This window comes from Chanos chanos, chromosome 4, assembly GCF_902362185.1.
Source record: "Chanos chanos chromosome 4, fChaCha1.1, whole genome shotgun sequence".
NCBI lineage: Eukaryota > Metazoa > Chordata > Actinopteri > Gonorynchiformes > Chanidae > Chanos > Chanos chanos.
This window is the reverse complement of record NC_044498.1, coordinates 15,642,964-15,653,376: the sequence shown is the minus strand read 5'-3', so window position 1 is coordinate 15,653,376 and position 10,413 is coordinate 15,642,964. Positions and strand designations below refer to the sequence as shown.

Below are 10,413 nucleotides of genomic sequence, written 5' to 3'. Positions count from 1 at the left end.
TGTGTGTGTGTGTTAAAATCCCCATTTTTCCTCCAGCTCTCTAATGAGCAACAACCTCAGATCACTTTTGGAATGTGTGACTATTACTTGAAGCTGCAAGCACTTCACAGCCAGCCGCGCACGCGCGCACACACACACACTCACTCACTCATTCATTGACTTTTTCACAAATACACTGTTTTCAATTAAAACATAACAAAGAGATGATTCATTAATTACACAACTAATTGAATTTACCATAAGATGAAAGACTGTGGAACATGAGTGCTGAGAAAATGCTTAGTTTCTTTTCCAGTCCAAGCATCAAACAGTACCATTTCACTCTTTGAGTGACTCTGTCTAATAGAAGCATCCTTTTATGTAAAGCCATTGACTCTCCCTTGAGTGTATAGACAAACACAGACTGCGTAGTTGACTGCAGTTTGGTTTTGGAGCCTTGCGTCTGCATGCATTTCAAACGGTCTAGCAATGTGGAGAAATTAAAGGCCCACATAATCCAGAGGCACTGTGCAGTAAAAGGAAAATGTGCTCGTATAATGAATGCATGGTTGAAACTGTGTTTCCACGGTAATTGAATGCCATCTCTCCTGGTGCTGTTCAACTCCCACTCACAGATGTGAGGAGGCTCTGGCTGAGGGATATTTAATAGGAGTCTCCATGTGCATAGAGATGCTGTGTGTTAACTATCTGGGTCTCTGGAGAACACAGAGTGGGAAGTTTATCCCCCTTGCACTCATCCAATCCCCTTCACTCACACCATCACGAGGCAATATAGCCCAACACAAACAGTAGCATTTAAGAAAAGAACTACAAAGCCACAAATTCTATATCAGGTAGGTGACAGAGGTGGTGCCATGCAGCACTGTAGTCCTTGCCAAGATAAGCTCAACGTGGTTTCTGATGAAGAAAAAAAAAAAGAAGAAGATAAAAACAGTTTGAGCTGCCATCTGGGTTAGCATAGAGTCACACCCAAAACAGAGGCAGATACTCCATTGCCCCTGGAGTGGGTGGAGTGGAAGGCAGAGAAAGAAAGAAAAGAAATAGGAGGAAAAATAAGGAACAAATGCACAGAGGGGAGTGGAGATTTGTAATTATCCCCTCATCCCAAAACACACACACACACACACACACACACACACAGATGTATAAAAAAGACATATTATATTTCCCCATTTATTGTGTTGTGGCCAGTGTTTGGTTCCCGGGCCTTTGTTGTTGTAAGTACACAGAAGACAAATCTCATTTTCTCTACTGAGTTTGTCTGAGACTTCCCATAGTACCCACAGAGCATGATTAATACGATTCGTGTAATGCCAGCAGAAAAGCTTCACACTAATGTTTGTAATTGGGGAAGACTTAGTATTGAAGAGCTTCCTCTCACCTCCCATCTCTATTCCTTTGGGATGGGCCATTGAGCTCCTCCCTGATGTTTTGTGTAAAGTCATTCACAGCTCTCAATCACTCAACTTTCCCACATCCCCGTCACCCTGCTGCCCTGTATGATTAAACAACACTGACCCTGAACAAATGCAGGCTATCGTTTCAACACATTAACAAACAACTTAGACACATGCCAATGTTTGTTTCTTCCATGCAACAAAACAGAAATGTGTTTTACCTTCAACAGTGAGAGAAATATTTAAAAAAAAAAAAAGAATATGGGCAAAAAAAAGCAGAATTAGGCCAATAGACACAACCATGTGCCTTGGGCTGAAAACTGGATGTTATAGATTCTTATCAGTGAAAGATAGACCCTTATCAACTCATGCTTACTGGCTTTCAAATTATCAGTCAACCTCAGAGAAATCCTACTGATAAAGAATGTTTTATTGCCTGTCCAACAAGTTGTAGTCAGTTTATAGCTTGAGCAGGTCCACTGGATAGGTCAAATTACACCAACCAAATCCCCCAAAAAGAAGAGGAGAAGCAGTTTGTCATACAATATGCTTTAGTAAACATCACAATACAGACCAACAAATGAATAAAACGTATAATGAATTCTCACGATGCATGAAGTAACCCATTGTTAGCAACTTTCACAATGCTGAGACAAACTTTAAAAGCCAAAATGCAAAGAAACCATTCAGCTGTAAGGGAAAACATGATCCATCCTTGTGAAATTGGAGCACTTTTCAAATGTAGTAGCAAAATTCCAAGTTTTATCGAAGTTTTAAACATTTCAGAAAGGACCACGTCAAATATCAATAGTTTGGTCAGTAACACAAACGGGTGGCAATATTTTTTCCTTGCCGTAGAAATTCTTATTACCACACAGTGGGTCCATCATTTTTTATTATAATCAACAAATTTTAGAAAACAAAACCTACAATTGTCCAAGAGCTCAACAAAGGACAATTTACCTATGCTATGGTCAGTTAGGTTGCTTGTTACATGCCACAGTCCATTTGCTTGGTCTCTAACCAGTGACCAGCTGGACATGCGGTATATCTTTATCATGTCCTTTGAAATGCAGAGGCTTTGCTGCCAGGAGAAGAATTTTCAGAAGTGCAACATCTTTGCCAATCTTAGAGCAAGGTCATGTTGATTGGCGTTCGATTGAGGTACCTACATGATCACCTGATAAACTTAATCCAGACATGTTAATTACCACATCAATACATGTGTGGAGTTCATGATACTTCTCACTTCCAATAAGCAAAGGAAATGACTGAGGCCAGAGAAGGGCCGTCTGGTCCCATTTATAAACGAAGTAACCAGTTAAAATATAACCTCTTCCAAGAACAGCAAGATTCTGAAACCAGTAGGTTTAAAATCTCAAACATTAACCAACATAATCCTTACAAAACATATTTCCCCAGGATTTCACTCGAAGTATTTGGAGATAGTTCTAAGCCTCATAATTATCCATGGAGTGAAAATAAGCAACGGCTCAATTAATTTAATTCAGATCTTTGACTAGAATATCACCTTATGAGACATGAGACTGTCTTAAGTAAATGAAATAAAAAAGCCCTCAGTGATCAGTATCCCCTCAAGTAATTCACACAATTAAAAGCAATAGACTGGGAGCTGGTCACACGCCTTACACTGTGCATATTAATGAAAACATCTTAGTCCACTTGTATCACAAGATCCAAACATTATCTCAACATAAAAGTATGAAACTCACATTCCAGTAAAACCACATCAATGTCTATCCTACTCTGGTAAGTAGCTAAAACCAGTATCTGGTCATTACGGTGAGAACACGCATTATGTAAAAGATACAACTTAGCTTTGCATGAATCCTATTCTATATGATAATGCTTGGCTTTGCATGAATCCTATGCCATAAATGTTTAATACTATGTGGCAAAGGCACTGCAACAGCCCATGTAATTCACCTCTCCATGCTGTATATTCCAGGAAATATGTCAAAACCCACTGGAATCTTTTTTTCATTATCTTTCCTTATCAAGAAGGCACCGTTGACTTAACTCATGATTCTATTTGCAATGCAAACTTTGTACTGGTCTGAGCACCAACTTCCCCCTCAGGGCTAGTCACAGGGACATGTCAACAGCCCCACCAACTCTTCTCCCCTCTCAACATTAGTTCCTGATAGACACATCCATCACCCCTCCCCCCAAAAATGGAATGGGGATGTGGGGTGTGGGGCTTGGTTAGATCATTAAATGACACCTCCCCAAGTGAGAGATGGAGGGAACCAGAATACTGAAGAGAGCCATTCAGTTGCTATTGTCAAAAGACCTAGCAGTTCTATACTACAGTATAACCAAAATATAGTCCTCTGTGCAGTCTCTGCTCTGTTGCAGTGGATCAGAGAAGGGGCACAGTGGAGTTTTTGGTAGAGAATGTTCTGGGCTCTGGCTTTAGATGTTATCATTGACCCTAAACGGTGCCTTGCCCTGACCTGTCTCCTGTGTGGTCTTAGAGGAGAAAGTCTTCACTTGTCTTTTATCTCTCATGTTCAACAAAGCTGTCATATCAGTGCAGCCAAGTGTTCTGTGGGGTTAATATGTGACACTTTTAAACTCATATAAGGAATAACTTTGAGCCACTGTGCCAAAACGAAGCATCAGAAAGGAATACTGCCGTGAAGCCATGTTATTAGCAATAAAAAGGCCATCTAATTAGTCTATCTAAATAGTAATTCAGGCTACCTCTCTTGAGTTCAAATGATCAGAATAGTTTATAAAAGCCAGTAAAGTCCTCATCAGCACACAAACTTGTAAGTTTCTGTTTGATTTTGAAATGTGACTAAGACAACATCTTTGACACTGGTGCAGCAAAGTGCACACACGCATGCACACACGCACACACACTGCACACACAAAAGATGATTGGGACGTGGTGCAAAACTAATGCAAGAGCAGTGGATTGTAGGAAATATCTTACATGAGATCAACTTGGTTAGATCAGCATTTCCTAATTGTAGTCCTGATGATCAAGTGTGCTACTTACATTTCTTTTGGCTCAGCATTGCATGCTGGGAGGACATCTATAGTCAAACAACCCAACAGAGCATACTCTAAGGACTGATGACATGGGAAGATACAGGTTTGTCAGTCATTCAGCTCACAAAGTCCAGAAAGGTCCAAAGTGAGAAGGACACACCAGATGCATCTGATCTGAGAGGATATATTATGTGTGCACTTGTATACATTATGATGAGTGTAATGATTTGATTTATTATTATTTGGCAAGGCAAATTCAAAGGCCAGCAAAAGTAACTATAACCATTGCAGTACTTTTAATATCAGTCTCACTGAAAGATACCTGTTGGTAACTTGGGTTGATTCTTAAAAGAGCTCCATGCGACTGAGTTCCAAATATACTTTAGGTCCAAAAACTGTGGGGGGTCAAATTTGTACAATACAAACAAAATCATTCTTTCAAGATCTTGATTTCATCTACCGTTCAGCTATCAGTTATGCAAAAAGAGTTAATGTTTTCTTTTTTTGCCTGGTGTTGTTAACTGAGTGATGGGAAAGGATGTGTCTAATACCTCTAAGACTTTCAAATCTGGCTTGACTCAGTTGAAAATAGAATGTGCTGAACAATGAATGCAAGGGGTAAATACAAACAAAAACAAGTAATCTTCAAAACAGCTCACTTCAGTTAAACAATAACATAATGCTTTGTTAATGAACATTGTCATATCTGGGCACAGTGTTGCATAACTGACACACTCTACATTCCATTGCAACAAACTTTGGTTTCCCATGGAGATAAATTTCAAAAACATTCAACTTCCTGTTCATTTAAGCGGACACATAAATTAGTTCAAGAGAATGTGGATCATACATTGCATGTTTAATCTGATTAAACTGATAATATCAGTTTTAGTCCTGATGACCCATTGTGTGATGCTCGTTTTTCCTTTGGCCCAGCACTTGCATACCTAAATCGGCAAATTAAAAGTTTGATAATGAATCATTGTATCAAATCAGGGGTTCTCAAGAACTGTCACTGTGGAACATCAGATTAAATTTTGAATAATCCCCAAAATTACACAAGACTTCTCCAGTGGACCAAAAGCAAAATCTAACTGCACAAAATGTTTGATAGTTAGGCTCTTTCCAGTACTATCCAGTACATTATGGCTGAAGATATGTAGCCAAGGGAGTACATTGATTTATAATTTTTTAATAACTCCCAACAGTTGATTGTGTGAGCACTCATACTTTTCTATTCTTTTTATTTTTAACTGAGTGATAGGAGTGTACTGGCCATTTTTCTCTTTTCTTTCTTTCTCTTATTTTTTTGCAGTAGTAATAACACTGAAGAAGTGTCAGGGGCTATAGAAAGGAGCAGATGTTTAAATCCCAGTTGTTTTAAATAAAGAGCAAGTTAAACAATGAATGCATCATGGTGTGTATGCAAACAAAAGCAGACAGTCTCCAAAACAGCCCACTGCAGTTCAGACAGGACATTGTTGTATTCAAGTACATCCACTCTTGCATCACTGCAACATTCTACATTGCATAGCTCTCGCACACCTCAGAAGTCTGAACAGATGAAAAACTGTTTAATTCTCTTTTTTCCCCCTCCATAAAACGTGAATAATTCACGATCAAGTTAAAAAAAATGATTAGGGAACCATCCATAACTTCCTAGGTAGGCTACTGCAATCTCTTAATCTGCAAATTAAGAGATTGTAAAGAGATTACTGACTTGCAGAGATATAACACGTGAGTCAACTGCTGCGTCAACCCTGTCTATAAAGTTATTTGGTCCTCTTAGTCCGTACATCGTTACTCATCGTTCACAGATTTGAGTCGTAAGCAAGGTTAAAGGCCATCATGTGCATGTTACAGAGCTATGCACTCGCTCCTCCTCAAACGGGCCATATCTCACTAGTTCCTCCCATCCTTCACTTTGTCACTATCTTTTCTCTGCTGTTGATTCTTGTGTACTCTCGGTGAGCTTGCTAAACCACTTCCTCTCATATCCCCTGGCTGGCTTCACCTGTGCCAACAAAATCTCCATGGAAACTACATGATTCTCCGCGGCATGAGCAAAATTTCTTCTCATATGTGCTGTCGCCATTGCCACTAGAAGAACCGCACGTGTGTAATGCTCCACAATGCCGCCGGAATAAACCATTCCCCCTAATTCTGTGTTTATAGTCCATAGCTTTGAATTAAGCCACACGCCACTCCCTCTCTATTCGTTAGGTTGTCATAGCCTGCGTGAAATACTATTTGTTCACTCATTTCATTACGTAGACATATTTCACTCGCCCAAGAGCGCATCTTTATTACACCATCCATTATTTTGGAACAATGTCGCGGAAGAACATTTTAGAAACAGATCAAATTGAGTAGAATCCTGTAGTTTAATAATATGGGATTAGAAAATAGATCACATTATCTTCGCAGAGCAAATTCTGTGATTGCAAACACAGGCGGGATATACGTTTGGCCAAATTAGTCTACTAGGGTGTTTTATCTGAAGCACTGCTGCTTTATAAGATTTCTTAATATCTCTGTCGAACAACAAAGTACAAAAATCATGAGCGCTATTGTGCCACGTGACCAAAGTTATAATTGTACAATTTCAAATTTTACATTAACAAGTTTAACAAACGTAACTAATAGACTACACCAACTGCCCTCTGTGACAGGTGAATCTTTTCGAATTTGGTGGTAGGGTCAATTCCGACAGCAAAAACGCTAGTCAAGCAGTTTATATGCCCGCTGTTTGGAATAAAACCATATACTTTGTGTCACTGCCTTCATCATAGCCTATACAATGTAACAAGTGCATCTCACACCCTAATCCAACTACATGATATAATTTCGAAGGAAAAACAGATATATGTGTTTCGTTCCTAACCTCTAGATTATTTTTAAAAAGAAGGATCTTGGATGAAATAGTGAGCAAAATCGAATCACTAAATGTCGTTAAAACCGTATTTTTTCATTCAAACTGTTGGCGCGACTAAGCTGGATCCTCAGATTTGCAACAAGCTGCCCGCTCCATTGTTCGCTCGTTTTTAAGCCTCACCCACTTTCTGTGAGATTTTTGATTGGCTGGATCTGGATACTGATGCCGTCATCGCTCGGAATGCCCATTCATCTGTGCACTGGGTGTTGGTCTCGCATATTAGCAACAAGGGAAATTTCTCCATTTTCAACCGTGTCTACAGCGACACAGTCACAAATCTGGGATATTTTATTACTTCTCTATACTTGGCAGTCTTTTTCTGCGATTTCCCCATTTTCTTCACTGAGACTGGACTTTGATTACTTTTAGGGTAAACTTTCCGCAAAGGAGACCTTTGCAAAGAGCTTTCGAATAGTAAAGGTGCTTGTGGTCTTTGTTCGTTATTTGGATCGGTTGAGTTTCTTTGTTGGAGCGAAAGCATGGGAGCGCAGTTCTCCAAGACAGCTGCAAAAGGCGAAACCGCGGCTGAAAAGCCCGGGGAGGCTGCCGCATCACCTTCCAAGTCAAATGGACAGGTAAAGACTGGCTTATTAATTGGCCATTTAATTTTCTGAGTGTTGATTATGTGAACGGTTAGCGCAATTGCGCGTTATTGGTGGAAGCCAAATTCAGGCGCACGCCGGGGTAGTCCACAAGCAGACTAATTTCTTGAAGTAAATGAGTTAAATAAGAAGAAATAAATATATTTCCATGTTTAGGCTTTTTGTTTGTTAGACTTGCTATAACATTTGAAGGTATAACATACAATGCATGCACCATGTCTTTTTTCTTTTCTTTCTTTTTTTTTTAAATATGCATTTCCAAAATTGGGGACTCGTATCTTTGTTTGAACGTGGTGAATTTGGAGCTATGGCATGGTTTTTTCTTGAACTGTGGCCATGTGTAATTAAATGCATGTGGGTAAATATTGGGGTGCAATATTTTCACAGTCAATATTATGATAGAATAGGCTATAAATTGTTGTAGGAAAGAGGAATCAACAGTGGTAATGGATGTACCGTGCGGCAACAATAGCTTGCCATAGTAAAGCTCACCACTCACCACGCCTTTTGTCATAGAAGCTTGGTGGGGAAGAGATGCGTGCATTTACAATGGTGGCAACCACATTCAGTTCGCTTTTACCCCATTAAATAGGTGAACCTAAGTTGATTACGGCGCATATAATTAATAGAAAGCAAAAAAAAAAGATATTTATTGTTTACTTTTAAGAACTAATCATTGTTTCCCTTTGCTTAAGGTTTCTATGCGTGATATGGAGCATTAATGAGCATCTGCTGTTTTAATGAGCATCTGCTTTAGTTTGGCGCTTCTACTTGTTTGAAATTGCGGTGGACACACATCGCCCCCTATCGATGATCTCATGCGGCCCCACTTGTATCCTAATAGATTTTCCAGTTGCAAAAAGTAGCCTAGAGGCCCAAAACAGAGTACAAGGATTTTCTTTAATGAATAATTGAATTTCTTTAATTGCATTAGAAGGGATAGTACAGACCAGATCCTTCATTCTTCAGTACAATTTTAAGCTGTTATAATACCAAACAAAATCCGTGGTGCCACTGTTTTAGTTGAAATTGCGGTGTCTGCTGCCCCCTGTGTCAAGCAGAAGTAGCGCTGTATTAAACTAGTTGGATTGTGTGTGGTTTTAATAGCCCTCCCTTTTTCATTTAGGAAAATGGCCATGTCAAAGTGAATGGAGATGCCTCTCCTGCCGCAGCTGAGGCTGAAAAAGAGGAAGTCCAGGCTAATGGCAGCGCTACTGCTGAGGAGGCTCCAAAAGAGGAGGCAGAGAAGGCAGAGGCTGCACCTGCAGAGAAGGAGGGAGACGTGAGTGAGAAGGAGAATGCTGAGACTGCCTCTCCTGCTCCTGAAGGTGAAGGTGCTGCCAAGGCAGAGGAGAACGCCACACCTACAACTAGCAACGAAACCCCCAAAAAGAAAAAGAAGCGTTTCTCCTTCAAAAAGTCCTTTAAACTCAGTGGCTTCTCCTTTAAGGGCCCTGCAAAGAAGGCTGGAGAGGGCGGTGAAAATGAGGAGGCTGCTGCCTCAGCAGAGGGAACAGAGGCCGCCGCAGGAGACGAGGCCAAACCCGCTACCGAGGAGGCCGCACCTGCCGCTGCTACAGAAGAGGCAAAGGATGCAGCAAGCCCCACAGAAACCAAGACTGAGGAGCGTTTCTCAATCAAAAAATCCTTCAAGCTGAAGGGCTTTGGCTTTAAGGGCTCCAAAAAGGAGACCGGAGAGGGCGCTGAGAACGAGGAGGCCGCAGCCTCCACAGAGGAGGCCAAAGCAGAGGGCGCAGAGGCGGCCACAGGAGAGGAGGCCAAACCTGCCGCCGAGGAGGCCGCGCCAGCCGCTGCCACCACAGAGGAGGCTAAGGATACAGCAAGCCCGACAGAGGCCAAGCCCGAGGAGACAGCAGAGAAACCCGCCGAGGAGGCCAAAGCTGCCGCCTCTCCAGCTGCAGAGGAGCCAAAGCCAGAGGAGAAACCTGCACCCGAAGTCAAAGCCGCTGAACAGGAACCCCCCAAAGCAGAGGAGGCAGCACCTGCAGCCCAGGAGGCCGCATCCAGTCCAGAGGCCCCCGCTGCGGAGGCTGCAGAGTAAAGGTCCAAATCACAAAAAAAAAACCAACATGGAAGAAATTTAAAAAGGAGAGAAAAGATAATCAAAGAACATCTCCCTGTTTGTATGTTGGAGTGGTGCCAGTTCCTGGCTTTGGAGAACTTGTCTACAACCAGGGATGTTTTAAAGCTTTTTTTTTTCTTGTTTTGATCTTTTTCTTTTGGTATTCCCTTCCCCCCCCCAGCACAAAACCCAGCTCAGTCCATTGTTACTACCATGCCAAGGGGCAGAGAGGTGGGTGGCTTAGATAAATAAGGAAAAAAAAAAAAGAAATAAATTCACACTCTGCCATATATTTTTTGCATCAGTATTAATTTTTTTTGTTTCATCTTTTTCTGATTTGTTTAATTTTTGCATTTTTATACAAAAAATGTAAAC

At 40.9% G+C, this 10,413-nt stretch overlaps 1 protein-coding gene across 1 annotated transcript; it reads left to right on the top strand.

Moving 5' to 3' along the window:
• The first annotated feature begins 7,630 nt into the window (after positions 1–7,630).
• Positions 7,631–10,169, top strand: marcksa (myristoylated alanine-rich protein kinase C substrate a). Its single transcript, XM_030771865.1, has 2 exons — positions 7,631–7,928; positions 9,082–10,169. The coding sequence occupies exons 1-2, from the start codon at positions 7,833–7,835 to the stop codon at positions 10,015–10,017; spliced, it is 1,032 nt and encodes a 343-aa protein (XP_030627725.1). The 5' UTR covers positions 7,631–7,832; the 3' UTR covers positions 10,018–10,169.
• Positions 10,170–10,413: the final 244 nt, after the last annotated feature.